The 20,598-nt window shown below is 40.0% G+C and overlaps 2 protein-coding genes across 3 annotated transcripts in view; one reads left to right on the forward strand and one right to left on the reverse strand.

The window, feature by feature from the left end:
• The first annotated feature begins 4,221 nt into the window (after positions 1–4,221).
• foxo4 (forkhead box O4) lies at positions 4,222–18,573 on the forward strand. 2 transcript variants are annotated; one of them, XM_014005550.1, is made up of 3 exons: positions 4,222–6,034; positions 7,346–8,854; positions 18,488–18,573. In XM_014005550.1, the coding sequence occupies exons 1-2, from the start codon at positions 5,597–5,599 to the stop codon at positions 8,822–8,824; spliced, it is 1,917 nt and encodes a 638-aa protein (XP_013861004.1). In that variant the 5' UTR covers positions 4,222–5,596; the 3' UTR covers positions 8,825–8,854; positions 18,488–18,573. The 2 variants fall into 2 exon arrangements, with proteins under 2 accessions (XP_013861004.1, XP_013860997.1); XM_014005543.1 differs by lacking the exon at positions 18,488–18,573 and adding an exon at positions 9,239–12,539 and having other exon boundaries at positions 4,223–6,034.
• Positions 13,622–20,598, reverse strand: part of sesn4 (sestrin 4) — an 18,377-nt gene continuing 11,400 nt past the window's right edge. The window contains exons 2-9 of the mRNA XM_014005563.1: positions 19,062–19,259; positions 18,793–18,975; positions 18,465–18,710; positions 17,697–17,811; positions 17,391–17,515; positions 16,161–16,327; positions 15,911–16,055; positions 13,622–15,267 (exon numbers count right to left, since the gene is read on the reverse strand). Of these exons, the coding sequence (XP_013861017.1) occupies positions 15,178–15,267; positions 15,911–16,055; positions 16,161–16,327; positions 17,391–17,515; positions 17,697–17,811; positions 18,465–18,710; positions 18,793–18,975; positions 19,062–19,259 (1,269 nt within the window). The 3' untranslated portion in view covers positions 13,622–15,177. The remainder of the gene's footprint in view (positions 15,268–15,910; positions 16,056–16,160; positions 16,328–17,390; positions 17,516–17,696; positions 17,812–18,464; positions 18,711–18,792; positions 18,976–19,061; positions 19,260–20,598) is intronic.

Raw genomic sequence — 20,598 nt, forward strand, 5'->3', positions numbered from 1 at the left:
GTAAAATATATTATGAATTACTGGATGGATTTTTAACGAAACTCTCAGAAAGTAGCTAATCAATGGATGCACATCTATGACTGATTTAACTTTGGGGGTCAAACCTCATTCAAGATGGCTGCCGCAGCAACTGATGGTTAGAAACAAAAAGTTTGCCACAACTCCTACACAAATACTGAGCTACAAGTTGTCATGGTAGTGGCTGAGTGTCAGTCTCAGCATATACTTTGAGAGCTAACATTCATATTCAGATCTCACATAAGAGCACATAATGTCATTGATCAAAACAGCATTGTAACCACATTTTAGAAGGGCAATATGCATCCCTGCAAAGAATGTTAACTCACTTTTGATGTTTTTATCCTTTGGAACAATTGTATTGAAAATGGGCTAACATCAGTGTCTTTAAAATGCAGTTTTGTTTTTATAGGTCTTTTCTGTTTCAACCAGGACAGTCATATACAAGAATTTTAGTTTTTTTAAGTCTAAACTAATACTTTACCAAGACAAAAATGAGCTACATCTTCCTTTGAAAGTTTTTTTTTTTTTTCATTTTTACTAGCTTGGACAGAACAGATCAGCACACAAACATTTTCATGTCCCTCCAGAGACTGTCTCTTGGGTTTAGGCCTGGACTCTTTCAATCTGAGAACCTGAACTCCCTGAAAAGATTCTCACTCAATTCTCTATCCTAAACAGTTTCCTTTTAAAAAAAAAAAATGTTCCCACGAGGCTGCCTATTTTGACTGTAGAGAATGCACTGATAGCATGTGTGCTTATTACAATTCTCATACTATTATTTTGACATTTAGTAGATTTAATTAGTAGCATATTGCTGGAATAAATACATGAACTACACTTAATATGTTTTAGCATAATATTTTGTAATTTAGATAGTAGTATTGTATTGCTGTGTAATCAGTCTGTACTTTTTATTTGGGAAATTTGCAAAGAACCAGAGCTCAGTTTCTGATCTCTGGTATGTTTGGAGGATGTAAATAAGTTTGAAAAGTATTATTTGCAAACTTTGAAAAATCTGAAGACCTGTGATACCCATCATTTGACACATTTGATGGAGCAACCACTTGTGCTGGGAGAAATGATGTAAAATGTCACCGAATCCGTTTTTAGATGTCAAATGAGCTTAAAAGTTAAGACGACGTGCCTGAAATCCAGTAAGATGAGTCACAGTTGTACAACTATTCATGCAGCCGAACTTAGTGACATTTTGTATTTTCGGATCATGTTACACTTCACTCGGCGCAGCTCGTCATCAGATATTTTTGAATCGTGAATCACATAATGACAACGGAGCAATTAAGAACCAACGCATAGATGTTAGGTTTATGTTTGAAAAGCATTTGTATAAAAAGAAAAAAAATTGACTTCTGACCATTTTTCCTCCTAAAAAATAAACCTCCCTAAAATGTTTTATGTCCAGTCTTTTTCCTGAATCGATGCCAATTAACCCAATTAGTTGCTGAATTCTCTGTTCTCTGAATTTGCTGTTACTTGTATCTCATGCTTTTCGGCTTTTGATGTATTTATGTGTTACATTGCGAATAAAATATGGGTTTACGAGATTTGCAAATTGTTGCAATCTGTTTTTATACATTCAACACAGAGTCCCAACTTTTTTCCAAATTGAGGATGATCATTAAAATTGATTTAGTATCTCAGCTGCATGTGTTTAAGTGGATTAAAACAGATCACAGTGTTTCAACGTAAGCTTAAGGCCTCTGGTGTTCATCCGAGGATAAGATCCATGTGGTCAGGAGGGAAATTATCCTGGCTGGTGTTGATTCAGAGTTTGGAGTGTCAAAGACAAAGAGAAAAAAAAACCACACACACACAAAAAGTACAACTTTGTGATGGATCCTGTTTGTTTGTTGTTCTGCTGAGTGCAACAGGATGTGTGCTTATGTTAGTAACGCCACGAGGCAAACTGTGTCTGCACCTGGCTATCAGACACCTGGAGCCAGTGGAGCGTTCTGAACAGGAAACCTCTCACCAGACTCTCCTTTGTCATGACTCAGCTAAACAAGGAGCGGCACAGGTGTAAGAACAAACATTAAGGATGGAGATTAAGAGCAGTTTCTGTCTGGGGTGTGTTACTTTTTATCACAATGAACAGGAAGTTGCACAGGTATTCAAAAGAAAAAAAAGACAAAGTTATGTGTCAAGCAGACTAACCAACCTGCTGTCAGGTTAACAGAGGAGTTGAACTACAGTGCACTTCATAATTTACTATTGAAGATCACATTTCTGTCATACAAAAGGCCCTGACGCTAAATTACCACTGAAAACTGGAGCCTTTTACAAGGAACGGTGTTTGGTGACAAGACAAAAATACGAGCAGTGTACAGTACACACAATCGCAGAGTTATTTCCAAAATACACATGTACTGTGCGAGTTAGTAACATTTTCCAGGCAAAACAAATCCAGCTCAAGTGTCGGGACACCACACCACACAACGTCTTTGAGTCAAGCGCTGAAGGCACCGTTTGACAGAGATATTCTCAAATCTAATACCTTATTTATCAGATTTCAAGAAGTCATTTTCAGCTAACCTTTAATAGTGAAAAAAAAAAATTTCTCCTGAACCACCAAATCTCTCAAAGTTTCAGAAGATGGGCTTTAATAACTGATTAGCGTTTAGATTCAGCCCAATTTAAGATGCCCGCCACAGTTACTCCACATTACCCGACACATATAACTAAAATTTGAAGTGGTAGTAGCTGAGAGTCATCTTCAGCAGCCTGACAGCTCACAATATTGCAACAGATAAAGCATATTAATTTCAATATATGACGATCTCTCTGACTTTGACTTCATTTTATTGTATTTGTCCAGTAGGGAGACGTTGGATTAACTTTAAAATAAATAACTCACAGCCTTTGTGTTTTTATAACCTCAAGTTCACAAAACTACCAGGTTTGAGTTACTTACAGAACAAACTGTTGGTATGGTGGTTCAGGCACACACCTAAAGCATCCTCACGTTTTTTCTGGTATTATCTTTTTTACTACTCTTGTTGGACTCCGTCAATCCCAATTTGTGTCTTCTTAGACCTAAAATGTAGTAAAAATATAATTACTTTCACGCCAAAGTTAGTAAGAAAGATCTGTTAGTGCTTAGAGTAGTGGTTCCCAAAGTTCGGGTCCCAAAACATCAAGAAGATGCCTTGAAAAGATTTTTTTTATCTAATTACATTTAAAAATGACTACTAACAAGTTGTTAGTAGTTAGTTATTATTAGTAACAACAATTTCTTGTCGTAGTTGTTACAAGAGTGAGTTAGAGAAGAACTTGTATTTTGTGAGTCAAAAGCAGAAAAGTTTGGGAACTACTAGAGGATGTTTCTGGGGATAACATACAAAACTTTTAGTTCAGAATCGGTAAAATCTGCCATTTCTGTGTTGCTGAGGTCAGTTAGGTGAAATAATTTAATCAGTTGTTGATGTACATCTTCAAATCTTGCTAAAAGACAGATACTGACTTAGACAGATGATTTTTTTATATATGAACGCCCACTTTTCAAGATGTGGGTGGTAATCTAGTAAATAAGTAATCTGTAATAATAAATATATGTCAATATGGATGACACCCACCAGTAAGAGCTCTGAAATGATTCCTGTTTGGTCCAAATGGATTGTCAAATACATTAGTTTCAACCACACAAATAGTTAAATTCAAAATATTCTTACTTCAGTGGCTGTATACACAATAAAACAGCACAAAAGCAAATTAAAATTAATTATGCTACGATTTTTCATTCATAAAATTAACATAGAAATAGACTCTTTGCTTTCTTTAAATGTATTTTTTATTTTAATATGTTTTTATTAATGCATTTTTATTGAACACAAACAGTATTAACAGTAAAACAACTATAATTTTGTGGTACTTTTTTTATCTGCTGACGTGATTCCCAATAATGCGGAAGTGGTACACTTTGAATAAAAAAATGCATAACTGGTTTAAGACTGCTACGTCATCAGTCTTTATCTCTTTAATTACTTGGGATTGTAATTCACCTCAAATGAACTTTGTGTCCTCCGAACATAAACACTTACATAACGCAGGTTACACACTGCCTCCTTCAGCTTCTGTTTACGACTTTTACGCTCCGTCACATGACGGACTCTGTTTCCCAGATTCCCCCGTCGCGCATGCGTAGACCGCGTTTTCTGACATTGGTAAACAGACGTCAGAAGGGAGTCTTCGCTTCGAGTCAAAACAAAACAAAGCAAAACAAGTCGAAAAGAGCGCAAAGAAACGAGCATTTGGGCCGCCGCGACGGAGGAAAGTTCCTTAAAAGTCGTCGCCTATCAGAAGCGGGTGACCGGAGGCCGTAATCTGGAGCTTTTGACGGAGTTTTTCGCGGATTGTAAACTCTTGAGTAGCAGGGGAGCTTAAGCAGCAGCTAACGTTACGGTGCCTGTTTTCAAAGTGCGGCGAAGAGTCCGAGCCGACGGAGCAGCCGGGACTTTCAGCCGGACTATCAGGTGCGTTTACCGAGTCCACGGCGATAAACAAGGAAGAAAAACCAGAAGAAACCCTAGCTGAGCCCCAGGACCGTTCTGTGGGAGTTTTGTTAGCGGGTTCTTCGAACATCGTGTGCCGCCGCAGGAGTGTGGAGAAACATCATGGCAGATGGTGACACGCGCCTGGCCGCAATGTGGCGGATCGTGCAAACCTGAGGACTTTTTTGTTTTTTACATTTTAACCCTAATCACACTAAAAAAAAACTAGTTCATCAAATTGATTTTTCTGTTTTTTGTAATTAGTTTGCATATTTATTGACTGGACTGTCCACAGACAGACGGAGGACCGCGTCTCTGAACTATTTGTACTTTTTTTCTTCTTCTTCTTTGGAGGGGGAGCAGCACAAATTAGATCCTCGGAAATTTTCATTCTTTAATCCACTTTTTATAGTTAAAGTTAGTCGTTTATTGTGTATTTTTATATTGTTTTGTTTGGGACTTGTTGTTTACAAGTGCTGAGGGTTTCTCAGAAGTAGCCAGATAATCCCAGATTGAGTGTTTATAGTTTTACGTTAAAACAAAAACTGAATTCTGGCAAATTTGGGACAAAATAATTTTTATATTTTTCTTAGTTCTTTTCATATATTATTTCTGAAGTTAGACAAAGATCTGTTGTTCGTCTGGAATGGGATTGTTTGGGTTTAAATCACGTTTAAGGTTGTTTTCATTCATTTCCTGGTGAACATCTGTAGATCCAGATGTTTTGGTGTCCATCGCTGCTCCGTCACTTTTGTTTGTGTTTGATTGGAACAAAGGGGTTCCAGTCGCAGCCCTCCTTCCCCCGGGTTAAATCTGAAGGTTTATGATAGTTACTATTAAGGAGATTATTTGGGTTCCCTAATCTCCAATCTGAGGATTAACCAAGGCCATCGGTGTGTTCAGATTATTGAGTCTCTTCTCTAGGCCCCTCAGTTGACCCCCACCTTGCAGTAGAGGTGTTTTTTTATGTTTTAAAGTTTTTCAAGGCTGTATTTATCCTTTATTGACCTTTTGGAGGTAAATGTTTTAAAGTGAGGCGCAGCTGGTGAAGTAAAACTCAAAGAGCCGCCATGATGGAGGAGTCGTCGATGCCCCCGATCGACCCGGATTTCGAGCCGCAGAGCAGACCACGCTCCTGCACGTGGCCGCTCCCGAGGCCCGACATCTCGGTTGTGAAACCGGAGGGGCCGGACGGCGCCGAGTCCGCCGCGGGGACCCCGCCCGCGGACGAGGACAAGCCCGAGCCGCAGCAAATCACCTCCGAGCCGGAGAAAGCCGCGGCAGAGGGCGGGGCCTCCGCCGGGGCGGCCGGAGCCGGAGCCACGCCCCGCAAGGGCTCGTCCCGGCGCAACGCGTGGGGCAACCAGAGCTATGCCGACCTGATCAGCCAGGCCATCGAGAACTCCCCGGAGAAGAGGCTGACCCTGGCCCAGATCTACGACTGGATGGTGAAAACTGTGCCTTACTTCAGAGATAAAGGAGACAGCAACAGCTCAGCAGGCTGGAAGGTAGAAAGACATGTTTATTTAAGTTAAAACAAAAGTAAAATCACTTTTAACTGTTTGCATTTGTCTCAGTTTTCACTATGGTTGCCAGCTGTGCAGATACAGTGTGAATCTGTTTATAGATCATAAAAAAAAACTTATGCTTGTTTTCTACATGGAGAAATGTTGAACACAGAAATATACTTTTAAGTAACTGAAGCTACTAAGAAGTTTTTGGTTAAGTTGAAATTTGTGTGTTAAATTGGACTTTTTAATTTAAATTTGCAGCAGATTTAAAAATAACTTTTTTCCTGCACTTTTACTCATTTTATGGATCCTCTATAATTATTCAATTCAATAAAATTTATTAGTTTAATTAAAAAAATAACCATATACAATGGAAAACAAAGAAAATACACAAATCAAAATAAAATGAAAGGTAGCAGAAAAATAAATCTTATAATGTCTGCCCCTTTTATCCACAGAATAAATTCAAACAAAACAATTTACAAAACAGTACTTGATAAAAATAAAAACATCAACTCAAACAACAAATCATATAACACCCCCCACACATATATATATATATATATATATATATAAACTTTCTGAAAGTGTCACAACTTCTAAATTTAAAAGTATTGATTGAAAATTGTTCTTTGACTGATGGCTGAATAAAAAAGGTACTTTATGAATCCCTGTTGGGGAGACAATCTTAGCTGCAGCCTTGGGTAAAATCATATTGTGTGCAATTTATTGTCAGAAAAACTGTCAACAGTTAATATTTGCCTTTTTGCAATTGCTGCAATTAGTGTGCCACGTGTTTATATACTTTTGTGTACGACTATAAAGATCTGCTGCCACTCAACATTGTTACAACCCAGCTTACTCTTTTAACCTGTTAAAATGAAAACGTTAGTTTGACTGATGATTTTGAAGCACGTTTTTAAAACATTGATTTATAGTAAAAAAAAAAAAACATACAAGTGTAATTTTTTCCTTAATCGTTATCAGCTAAATGCCACAATTAATTGTGATTCATTTTTTTGACAATATTGCCCAACACTACCGCAGCCCATGACAAAAATACAACGGACCATAAAGGATGCAAGTAAAACAATGCAAAATGGTAAAAACTGTGCAATCGACCATTAAAGCTGAGCTCAAAATAGGTATCAAACCATAAAAAATTACAGAACTGTACAAATTATTTAAATTGTTCACAAAAGAGTCATCATTTATTGCAGTCAGAAGTGTGATGGTAAATAAACTTTCTTGTTTAGAGAAACAAAATCCTGCAGCTTTAATTTTTCATGTTTATTTTTTTATGTTTAGAATTCAATTCGCCACAATTTATCACTCCACAACAAGTTCTTGAGAGTTCACAATGAGTCGACAGGAAAAAGCTCCTGGTGGATGCTCAACCCCGAAGGTGGGAAGACCGGGAAAGCTCCCCGCCGCCGAGCTGTGTCCATGGACAACAGCAGCAAACTGCTGAAGAGCCGCATGAGAGCCAAGCAGACCAAGAAGCAGGCGGGGGCGGCCGGCGCGGGGGCCGTGCTGCCGGGGGACGGCGCCGCCGGTTCGGCCGGCGCAGACAGCCCCAACTCGTCCCAGCAGTTCTCCAAATGGGGCGTCAACAGCAGCAGCCCCTCGTCTCGCGGCAGTCTGGACGACGCGGACATGTGGACCACCTTCCGCCCCCGCACGAGCTCCAACGCCAGCACCCTGAGCGGGCGCCTGTCCCCCATCGCTCCCGTCCAGGAAGACGACGACGATGACGACAACCTCCCCGAGGACGGGCTGCTGGGGAGGTACTCCAGCAGCAGCCTGACCCCCACCCTCACAGAGACCGTCATGGAGGAGCTGGATCTGATCGACAACCTCACCTTGATGACGGGGCAGCAGGGCGGGGCCAGTCCCAGCACAGCCCCTCCGGCGCCCCCCACTCCGCTGCCCTCCGCCTCCACCCTGCTGCCCCGAGGCTCCGGCTTCCCCTCCTTCCACCAGCTGCCGTCGACCAGCCTGTCACCAGCACCCTCCAATGCGGGGGCGCAGGCCTCCGTCTCGCTGTGCGGACCGAGCAGCAAAGAGCCCGCCACCTTCAGCAACTCCATCTTCACCCCGATGCCCACCCCTGGCTCCCGCGGGAGCGGCCACTACGGCGCCCACGTCCCCTCCAGCCTGGAGACGCTCCTCACCTCCGACTCCCCTCCTCCGAACGAAATGTTGATGTCCCAGGTGAGCAGTCCTGGAGGGATGGGGCAGATGGGTCTGGGGTCGTCTGTGGTGGGCGTGAGGCCCACCTCCAGCCAGCTGCAGATGAGCAAAGGGCTGGAGGCGAACGCCGTGGCGCCGATGGCTCTGCAGCCTCAGATGCAGCCTCAGCAGCACCACCTCCACCACCAGCAGCAGCAGCATCACCCTCAGATGAACATCGGGATGATCCTGTCCGGCATGTCCCAGGACCCGCCGCAGCTCTCCGCCCTCAAAGCCCACCACCCGATGGTGCCGGCCATGGGCGCTCATCACGGAGGGCCCCTCTCCTCAGCCAATCAGAGCATGAGCCTCCAAGGGATGAATCCGTTCGTGGCGCCGTCCAGCTTCCCCACCGGCCCAGACCGCCTGCCCACGGACTTGGATGTGGACATGTTCACTGAAAACCTGGACTGCGACGTGGACTACATTATTAACAGTGACCTCATGGACGGAGACAGCATGGATTTCAACTTTGACCCTATTCTGCCCGGAGGCCAGGGCTACCCGGGCCCCACCACGACACAGGGGTCCGCTCACAACTGGGTGCCCAGCTAATTCCTCAGCTCAGCCCACAGAATTATCCAGGTATGCTCACTCTTTGCCTCTGTTTTTTTTACCGTGTAACAATATATTTTTAATAATCTATAAAAACAGCCAGTATTTTTACAGTCTTTGTTTTACAGTTAAGTAAATGTTTGTCAAATAATGTCTAATGTTACACCTAGTCGGGGTTCCCTTTAAGATCCAAACATTGGATTTATTAATCCCGTGAGCTGAAACTGTTAGCTTCTTTTTGTTTTTATATAATTAAATCAAACATTTAAGTCATACTTGGCATCACTAGATCAAAAAGATGGTCGTTACACGTCCACACGCCAGCTTTAAAGTGCACCGCTTGGCATTACCTGGATTTACGAGGCAAACAGCAGAAACACAAACGACTCTCGTATCGATCGTCTTCTCTTGCAGAAACAGAGCTCCACTCAACACAAACCTCAACAAACAGCAGAACAACCCAGGCGTCCTTCTTCCCAGCGGGCTGAAGATACAGTTTTTTACTAGAGAGAAATACAAATTTTCTCTTGGATTTTTAAAATGGATGCCTGACCCACGTCATGTGCCAAGACATGCAGAGGACAACGGGACGATTCAGGCTACTATGCACAGTTTTTCTCCTGTTTTTTTTTTCTTTGTAACACTTGGCAAAAAAAATATGGCTGCTAGCCGTATTTTTTTCCCTAACTGAAACTGAGTATTTTTTTTTAAAGATGATGTGTGACATAATATTTTTGGAGTGGAAAAGACAAATCATTGTCTCCCTGCTGCTGGGAGTTTGCATTTCAGTCGAGTTACACCAGAGCAGCTTTAGATGATGGTACCCTGGATTTATCTGGCGCCGGTGTTCATAACTTAAATTTTTGTTTTGTTTTCCTTTTAGAGAAATGGCCAGTTTTTGCGCTGACACTCGCTCAACATGAACCAGACCAAAACGCAGCGCGATCGCCTGAACTGGGCGCCCGCATCGCCCCGAAAACAGAAGAGTCTCGATTAAAAATAAATAAATAAACTGGACAATCTGTTAAAAAAAAGTTTTGTTGCCCAATTTACAAATTTTAAATAAAAAACGGAGAAGAAAATATAAATTTGGAAGAGAAATTTGACATTTTTTGGTGTCGATCCAGCGTGTTAGGACATGTTTTTATGAGGTTGTCTTTTTTATTTTATTTTTTAATTTCCTGATGTGCAGTTAAACTAACAAAATGAAGAAATGTGATTTGTGACTTTATACACGGGGGGGCATTAAAGAGTAAATTTAGTCGCTGATGAGTTTTAGGACGTCCTCAACAGGAGAATGCTTCCACTATCAAATTGTCAACTTTTTTTCCCCTTGTTTTCTGTTTGAGTCCTTTTCAAAGCACTTAGGTTTCCTGCGACTCAGGAACCCCAAACTATAAGAACAGATCCAAGTTAGTTTGTTTCATTTCAATGAAAAGAGAGTTTATAATATTCTAAAAGAGACTATTTTAATGTAGACGTTGCACAAGTACTTGACGGCACGCTATGCAGACTTACCAGGGGAGGTTAATGGAAACCTTGAAGGAAATTTGAGCAAAAAAAAAAAAAAAACACTTTCTTGAAGGCTTTCGCTATTTTAAGATTTTTCTGATTTTTTTTTTCTTTTTTTGGGTGGGGGGTTAAGATTTGGATGTCTCACACTTTAATTTCTAAATAACTAATGCTAAAGCAATTAATCAACAGTGTGAGTAACAAAAAAGAATATATTTGATTATAGTTTTAATATACAATTTAGCTTGATAAAGATATTAATACAAATAAATATATTACTAATAAAAAAGTGGTGTTTTTTTACATCATAGGAAGCATTCTCAGATTGTTTTTAACGGTAATTTTCTATGCTTTTATTTTTGTAAAGAATGAAATGCGTGTAGATTTTTTTTTTTTTTTTACGTAACCAAAGGAACACTAATATTTGCATGGCATTTAGGGAGCGCTTGGGCCTGAGACAGTATCCTCGATGTACATAAGCTTTGCTGGAAAAAAAATTACCTGTAATGTGATTTATTTTATTTTTGTTTTGTTTTATTTCGTTTTTGGAAGATGAATACTTGATACATGTTTGGCTGAGAGTCCCCCCGCGCCACCTGCCTCGCGTCTCTTGTTTTATTCTTTAATCTTTTATTGGCAAACGTTCTCATCTCAAAAACAGTACTCACACAGCTTTTACCTCTTAGAAGTAAACAGCAAAGCAGCAAGGAAAAAAAAGAAACAACACAAACATTAGCTGTGATGAAAACCGTGTTTTTGCGTATCTTTTTTGCGCCGCGGCAGACTGGAAACCAGCATGTCTTCGTGCGATTTTCCTGGAGACTTTTCCATCTTAAAAAAGATCCAAACTCGTATATTTTAATTACTTTGATTTTAGAGACGTCTTTGTAGCTATTCATGCCTTTCCCTTGTTGTTTTTTTTTGTTTTGTTTTAAACCGACAACATTTTAAAACACTAGAGCACAAAGTGACTTTGTAGCAGGATTTCTTTTTTTCCATCTCCCTTCTCTGAACGTTTTTTGTTTAATTTTTAATTTTGTTCCCGCAGTTTAAACAAGGGGTTGTCCACTGTTCTGCGTGTTTTCTTTGTTTCTTCTCCATTGCAACCGATGTGGGGATGAATGGGGGGATTTATGGGCTTCTTTAGAACTTGAAGAGGTAATTCAGTCACTGACTCGGGAGCGTTGGCGTAGGGAAACAGACACAACATGCAGGATTGGACACCCATCTTTTTTTTCTACTGCAAAAATTTGCCATCTAAAAATAAGTTAAAAAACTAAATTATAGTCTGAATCTTCTCAAATTAAGTGAAATAATCTGGCAGTGCAGTAAGACATTGCACTTGTTGAAATAAGAGTAATTCCTAACTCTGCTCTTGCCTAGTATATCAGTTTCAAAACACGATCAAAACTATATTTTGGCTGCACATAAGACTTGTTTGGATGGACAGTTTTTGCAGAGTCACTGTAGCAGTGTGTTCTCCTCTGATCTGATATGTATAAAGCACTCTCCTTTCCTAAACGAATGTTTAACATTTTCTTATTTTACTTTTTGAAATGGTGCTAGATGAAACAATTTGTGATGTATTTGGAGTATGCCGCGCATATCAGATTTTTTTATTATTATTATTATTTTAATTCTCTCTGTAGGACAGTCAAGCAGTCAGTCCTCCACCCAACGTTTGGTCACGTGGAGCGGCTCGGCCCCGTTTAATCTGGAAAAGCAAACTTGTTTCTCTGCTAGTTTCAGTCGTAACATAACGTTAGACAAGCTGATTGTCGTAAACTGACGTCCCGTTATTAACAGCTGGTGGACGCAGCAGCTGCTTTCTCACCTGTTTACGGTTGCTGTGTTACTTTGTTTATATTCTTCCTTTATACGACACAACTATCCGCATATTTTATTTTCCTTAAAAGTTGTTATCTTAAAGTAGAAGTTGATCCCAGTATGTTTCAAGGTTTAAAATCCACTCCCCGTTTCTTGCAGCATTTTAGTATTTGGCGAAGTTTGTTTTGTTTCCTCACAAAGTAAAAGGTTGAGTGGGATCCATGAGTTGTGGAGAAGTCAGGAAATAATTTGTCTTGATAGTTGTTCTGTCATTCGTTGCCACCCCCCGCCCCCGGTTTCCTTTTACACATTGTAAAGTGAGTCAGATGACAAACAGTAGAAGAGCAGAAATAAATCCAGTAAACTGTTTAACCCACTTTGTTTCCACTTGTTATTGACTCAGACTGAAGCTCCCAGTAGAGGGCGCCATCGCTTAAGAAGTTCTGTAGTGTATATAAATGTTGAGGTGGATAATAAATGTGTCAGATTTTTATGACCTAACTTAAAAAATGACATTGATATAAAATGATCATTGTTTTGTTTTGCACTTGAGTAAAACTAAATACTGGATAAAATAATCATAAAGTATTCTAAATATGGCTACTTTTGGATGCATGGGAACCAAAAGGGGCTGTCAACACCTGTCTGTCTTTGCCTGAATGCCAAGTTAATGAGACACAGACAGAAAATTCAGCCTTTGATAAAAACAGCAAAAACATTTAAGTAAAAATTCAGAAAATTCGAGAAAACCTTTTTTTATGCCTCTGCAGTGTTTTATGTGGAAGAAACAACAATTTAAAGTGATCGTTCCAGTTTTAAAGCCCAATTTTTAAGCTCAAATATAACTGATTCTATGGAGGTTTGAGTGTGCTCACTGGATTTTTGGACAAAACCAAGTTTTATAGATGAAGATATGTATGAGGTGAAAAAGACAAAAGCAATCACTACATTTGCATATATAATTTGTATATTCACCAAAAATAGTTGTGGGCATGGGCGTAACCGCCATAGGCACTGGGTGGGACATGTCCCCCATTTTTTTCAGCCGAAGCAGGAAAAAAAGACCTTTAAAAATGTGTCCCCCCCACTTTCAAGATGGTGATTACACCCTTGGGTTGTGGGAATAAACATTTGTCTGAATTTTGAATTTTCAAGTTACTGTGGTGTCAACTGTCAGGTGAACATTTCTCAAAAAAAAAAAGCCACAAATAAATTAAACTTATACCATTACTGTGCAAAAAAATTAAAAAGATTTGCATGCTTTTCTACTATGAAATGTTTTAGGTTTTTCCTAGTTTTTAATTAAATTTATCAGTGAATTTTCATTAATTTGGTTGTTAAATCAACTAAAATAGCAAAAGACGATGTAAATGTTTTGTAAATTTGAGGTCGTAAGTTTTGTGCAAGTTGGAAAAACAGTTAAAGATAAATGAGATTAAAAAAAAGACAGACAAGTTATTTTGAAGAGTATTTTTATAGAAAATTTTTCACATTTTCAAAAAACATTTGTATTTTGCACTTGTTCTCTCATCTTACTGTATCCAACCGTCTTTTCACTGAAATGATCCAAAGATGGTTCAAACATCTTTGTCAGAACCTCTTTGCAGTGTTTGTAAGGTATCAGATTGAAATAGAGGACATTCACAGCTCCAGCATTTACCAAAATGACGCCAGCCAACACCGGGACAAAAAAAAAGAATCTGTTCTCATTTCTGTAAGGAGAGTCACACATTTTACATTTGGGAGCATCTCCCGGCTGCAGTAACCTGCCTCCACGTCTGAAGTCACCTGGGTTAACGACGCGTTTTGCTTTTGCCAAACATGCACTTGTTTCCTCCTGAAGTCTCCGAATCCGTCTGATAAACTTGGATATCTAGCCAGACAACAGCGCAACAAGCAGGTCCTACAGTCACACCCAGAAAAACAAAGTACTCAAAATATTAGAAAAAACATATTTAAAAAAACTAACAAAAAAGAAAAAACAGTTCTGCTTTCAAAACTCCAAATAATCAGCTCTGGTGCAATATAGAAACAATCATTAAATCAATAATCTAAACTTTGGAACAGTGCAGCTCTTTATTTATACAATTTAATCAATTTATTTCTATATAATGTTGGGTTCTTAACATTAATGATTGAATATTTCCTGAACATATCAGTAAAAAAAACAAACACCAAGAAGCTCAGATTAGCTTCAATACCAATTTGAAATTTTGTACAAACCCTTTTTTTTTCACCTTTCTGACAAAATGTTACCAAAGAAACAAAACAAATTTTTCAAATACCATAAATCGAGTACCTTCGCGCAGAAATCTGACGTAAAACAAAGTGGGAAAGTTTGAGAACAGTCAAAAAAGTTACAACAGTGAAGAAGAAAATTGTCAGACCCACAAGTTTTATCATCGTCTACCCACGAGCTACATTGCATTATAAATATATATAAAGTTTTTTTGTTTATTTGTTTTAAAAAGTGCTTATTAAAAGAAACTATGGTGATGTGATAACTTCCAGCAGTGTCATGGCTGTTTTTGTTCTTGACCAGCATTAATACGAAATATCAGGGAGAGCTAAATTACCTTCACAGTCCACTAAAGGTCCTTCAAAACTGAAAAAAAGAAGGGCTCCCAATAACATTCATTCAACTTGTACAAAAACATTTTTTTAAGAAAGCTTAATACAAAAGGAGATTTGTTTAACAACAACAAAAAAAGGAGTGTTGGCCACGGAGAGGAACTGGAACACACGGCAGGAGGTAAAAATTTAAATAAGTACTAATAATTGCACATAACCTTTGAGAGCCAGGATATTTTCTGAAGACCTCATTAGAAGACACACAGCATGAGGGGTGAGAGCAGAGGGTATGGCACACTGCGGTATAAATACAATAAATCTGAGAGAGAGAAGTAATGAGGCACAGCCACGAACAACCGGGTTGCGTGTCCTTAAAAGTGCCGCTCTTCGTCCCCAGGGTCATGAGACGGCTTTGTCCTCGAGTCTCTGAGTACTGCTCCTCATCAGGCGATCATGTACTGAGTGATGGCTCTCAGCGCGTACAGCAGCTCCGCCTGCAGCCGCGCCTCCATGATGAGCAGGTTTACGTGTATCTGAGGAGAGAAGACAAATGAAAACACGTCTGGTGACAAAACACTGGAGATGAGCCGAGACTGTAAACTTCCTCTCGGACAACAGAAAATCCTGACAGAAGTGTGGAAGATGAAGCTGTTTTACACAGAGCTTCTCTGAATTCTGAACAACTTAAACAAATATAACTTTGTTGATTAGTAACTTTAAATGGAGCAGGCTGGTTCATTTTTGAACAGGAAGTTAGCTCCTGCTGTTTTCAGCCTTTAAGCCATATGGGACATAGTTACAGAAGTGGACCAAAATACAATATTTTGTTAAGAAACTATTTCTTAAAAATGTAATATAACAATTTATTATTATTATAGAAATACAAATGACCCTATCCAAATTGTGTTTTATGTAGCATTTAGAAAACAACTAAGCAAATACAATTAAATGCAGAAACACATAACTCATTTCTTATGCCTTATTCTCAATCTATCTTAGAGATACATTTGATCACTATGAGTTAAAAACAACAACAAAACCCTAAAAATCCTATTATTTTACTTTAAGATAAGAAAATACAAAAAAAAAAAAAATTAAAATCAAATCTTTGCGGCTCTGTCAGTCGTTGAAAAGCTGTGTGAACCAGGAATAAGCCTGTGTTTAAAACCCTCTTACCCTTTCTGTAGCTTTAAGCAGAGTCCAGCTGAGAGGACAAACCGGGGTTTTCGTGGCATCCGGGTAACATGCCACAGCTTTGATGTACAGCTTCAAATCTCGTGCAAGCAACTGATTCACCTCTCCGTAATCGTAATCATCGTATCTGTGAGCAAAAGGAAACATATTTACTTTGATGAATAGAAACAACTACAATCCTGTGTGAGTAGACAAGTGTTTTAGAGACAGAACATTGAGGTGGTAATCTCACCGTATTCCTAACACACAGTGGATGTAGTTCCAGATGGCCCTCTTCAGATCGGGGCTGTGCATGGAGGGCAGGGTGGCCACGCTCCTGAACCGGTCATCCAGTAGGTGGCCGATGTCCGAGTACAGCCTGTTAACTAAGGAGAAGCCGTGGTCTTCCCATGAATAGTCCTGCAATCATAACAAAACACTCCATCGTAAATATAGACCTTCAGCAACGTTTCAATCTGATTATTTTAAACAACTAGGGAAATTATATTTCCTGCTACAATGCAGAGAACGATTTTTACTACTGGAGCTGGAATCAAACTGAAAAGGTTTAACAGCATTTGAATGGCTGACTTTTGCTGAAAGTATGAAAACAAAAGTGAAAAATCAGTAGAAACGTCAAAAAACTGAATAGCAAAAAAATTTCTAAAATTAGCAAAAAGAAGCTAACAGTAGCAGAAACAAGTTAAAATTACCAGATAGGGAAAATAGTAAAATTGTTCAAATTAGTAAAAAACCAAATACAAAAAAACTTGCCATTTGTTCAAAAAGCTGAAAATAACCTCAAAATAGCTACAAAAAATGGTGAAATTAGCACAATCAATGAGAAAGAGCACATTTGCTGAATTAAGCAGTAAGAAGCCAAAATTATTACAAAAAAGGTGAATTTAGCTCAAATTAGCTGAAATGGGCTAAAAGTAGCTAAAAACACCGAAAAATAAAATAAGCACTAAAAGTTTTAAATTAGAATAACACAAAATGATAGCTAAAAAAGAAAAAAGCTGAAATCAACAACATAGAAGCCAACGGAATCTGAAATTAGCACATGGTAATAAAAAAGCAGAACCAGAACAAAAGGTGTAAAGTACAGTAAAGTTTTAGAAACACTTTAAAAGGTTTTTAAAGGATGTTAAAGGTAACTGTTCATTTGCAATGAGAACGTAATGTTAAAGTTAAATAATACTAAAAGTCATATCTGGAATTTCCTTAAGGGGTTGAACATTTTGATATTTCAATTGTTGAAATAACAAAAATTGTGGAATGTGATTTTTTTGCTGAAACCCGCATATAAGAAAAAAATGATCTAAAAAGAGACTCATTTGGTTTTGTGAGTCAATCTAATGTGCAAACTATTTAAAAAAATGTTTTAAACTGGATCAACAAATTCTGCCAGGCGCCACAGTTACATCTCGATCTGCAGTGGGCCGGCCACGACGCCCCCGTGTCAGCAGATGTAAACACTCACCTGGACTCTCAGCACTTGGAAGCGGTCCTCGTCTCTGCGGGCGAACTCCTGGTAGCAGAAGTCGGCGTCGGTGACGAAGCGCGACGGATCTGCGAAGCAAATCATCTCCTCCTCTTCTTCCATGTCTAAAAACGGAGACGGAGAGCAGAGGTGGACTTTAGTGTGTCACTAAAAGTGGCAGAGGAGTGGTGTGTCTGCTCAGGTTTCACACCGCGTGACCTGAATTTTACACTCTGCAGCTAACATCAGAGCGTAAACAAGGATGCAGTGTTTGTTTGTTTGTTTGTTGGGGCTCCAGTGGATCACCTGTTTGCTGGAGAGTCTGCGTCTGCAGAAAACGCTCGTCCCTCCTCTCTTGCTCCTCCTGGGACTTCTGGATCCTCTCCTTCAGACAAACCATGTCACAGCTGGAGTCTAGAGACTGTCCACACAAATATATGCAGATATAAATTAGTTAGAAACTAAACATGAAACACTTTATAAATCTGAAAAGCTCTCCCAGCGTTCAGTGAAGCATTTTACACAATATTTTCTGTTCGACTTTATAACCTTCAAACTGCTGCAGCCACACTGACAAACAACCACGCAAATAACTTGTAATTTAGCTTGTGATCATGTTTTTTCTTTATAATAAATATCTGAAGCACGTTTTTTTTATTATTTCCACAGCACCTTAACCAAAACTAAAGTGTTTATGCTGCAGCTGCTATGAGTTTCTAAGTCTTATTGACCCCAGTTTAACACAATACAACATGTTTGTTACATGGTTGATATGAAATTTTACAGCAAAACAAGTCACTGTCAGAAACCATTGCTTCAATGAATGAAGTAAGAACTCATAGCTACATGTTTTATTAAAAAAGAGCCTAATTTTATTGTTTTTCTTAATATTGTAGCTGTTTTACTCAGTAACCTAAAAGATGAGCTTTTTACACTTGGTTTAAAGGTTTTCTTTAAAATTATATTTAAAAAAGGTGAAAAACATGCAAATACTTGTAATGTCTAGGACTGTATTTGTCTCACAGTTCTCTCGTCTTTTGAATATCGTAACGTAAGAAGGTCTGATTTGTTTACCCGTCGTCGTGTTCTGTGTTCAGAGGGAGCGGCGAGCGACTGAGGCACGTTGGCGTTGCCGTTGGCAGCATCGAAGGGGCAGAAGGTCGGCGGGGTACCGTTGGGAGATTTGGCGAGAGGAACAAGGTCCGAGTCTGTGTTGCATCCAAACACAAAGCTGCAGAGGGAGTGGCAGTGGGCCAGGATCACCACGGCCTGGACCAGCTCGGCCAGAGACCAGCACTGTTCGCCTGCTTTCAGCAGGGTCTGCGTGGAGCCGAGACAAGACTTTACAAAAAAATAACTATAAAAGGAAAAAAAAGAAGATTTTTGCGGATCTTTGTCATACCTGGATGTGGGAGCAGGTGGTGAGCCAGGGCTGGTGGGCCAGCACCTTGTTGATGTGGTCGAGAAGGCGGAGGCGGGGGGGTGCTGCTTCCAAACCCTGCAGCCACAGAGGGTCCCCGCCCACCCTCAGGAACTGGGCAGAGTGTAGGTACACCAGGTAGTTGCAGTGATGTCGTGCGGCCGCCTGAAAAAAAAATTGTGTAGGAAGCAGAATTTTAATTAAAAACACCAACTTCAACGTGCAGCGGCGACATGAGCCCCATCGCTCACCATGATGGCGATATAGTGGCGGTACGGCAGCGGCAGGGGGCCGTCCATGTGCAGGATGTAGTGCTGCGTGTGCAGGAAGCTCTTCAGATACTGAGGGTGAGACGCCATCTGCTGAGACACGGCATCCACGCTGCCCCTACTGACCAGTTTCTTCATGACCAGCAACGAGACCCGCTCCTTCTCTCCGTTCACCATCACCTGCACACAGAAAGGCAGAGAAAAGGTTCGTGTCTGACAGGAAACATTCAAACAATGAGTTTTTTGATTCTGTAGTTAAGCCAAGGTCTTTCCCCCTTTTGTGTTTACTGTGAGGAAGTGATAACAATTGAAATAAGAGTTTATTACATTCGTTCAGTCTGCTGCTTTTATCTACGGTTTATTACAATAAATTCAGCATCTTTGGAGTCCTTTATTGAGATAACTGGTAAATATGTCGTCTCAAGCTGTGGGAGCCTTGAGATAAAACTTAATTAAGATCAAATTCCTTAATGTCCTGCGTCAGGGTTCCTATTTTAAAAAGCTTCCCATTAACATGAATAACAGCCACTACTTTTCAAATGAAATAAAACATGAGCAACACGGTCCTTAAGAGTATTTACGAGGTTTCAGTTTGTCCCAAAGCCTCTTGGCCCGGAGTTGGACATCAGAGTCCGCGCCATGTGACGACGGGGTCAGACTGCGCTTTGGACGGGAGTCATGTTCCACACCTTAAAACAGCCGAAGAGAGGCCGTTTTGGAAGAAGAGCGAATGCAGCGCTGCGACGCCGGCGCCACTGGCCAGTGAGTGCATTCCTGACTTTATTTGTTGCTCAAATAAAAATGGGCACAACACCGCCGTCTCCACAGACACCGATTCAGCCTGGTCTTATGAGACCACTTAATGTTTATCAAATGTAACCCAGACACTTCTGTTCATCTGAAATAAAAAAAAAAAGCAAACAAAAATATTGAATATACAGCTGAGCCTAAAAGGGAAATAAAGGGGGTAAAAGCTGTAATGGGAGGCTCAAACACTTTGAGGAAGCACAGATGAAGAAACTAATATGAAAGTTGAGCTTCAGAGGCCTTGAAAAAGGGAAGCTCGCCAGCACTGAAGAAACGGAGAAGGCCAAACATTCAAAAATGGGAGCGACTGGACGCAGGAGCCAAGAGAAACAGGCCGATGCAAAGAGGGAATCTGGCTCCACTATTGGTTAGATCGCTCGTCATCGTACGATGGCCGGTAGGAAAAGATGTCTGGCAGCTCGGCCATGGACTCGGTACGTGAAACCTGATCGCACAAGAGCTGATTAAAGCCTGAGGTTTACAAATACTGGCCAAGTATTAATAACTCAAACTGCTGTCTAGGACTATGATTACTATCCAGTAAGGCACATCATCAGCTCCTGAAAAACAGAACAAACTACAACTAACAAACCCCTGTGACTTAACTTTAACTTGCTGTGCTCACTACCATGTTTATCTAAATGGAAACTCCACATGGTGTTTCATTTCTCTGTGTAGTGTTGATACTTTCTGCCTGTTCAGATCCATATAT

Source organism: Austrofundulus limnaeus, unplaced genomic scaffold, assembly GCF_001266775.1.
Source record: "Austrofundulus limnaeus strain Quisiro unplaced genomic scaffold, Austrofundulus_limnaeus-1.0 Scaffold1, whole genome shotgun sequence".
NCBI lineage: Eukaryota > Metazoa > Chordata > Actinopteri > Cyprinodontiformes > Rivulidae > Austrofundulus > Austrofundulus limnaeus.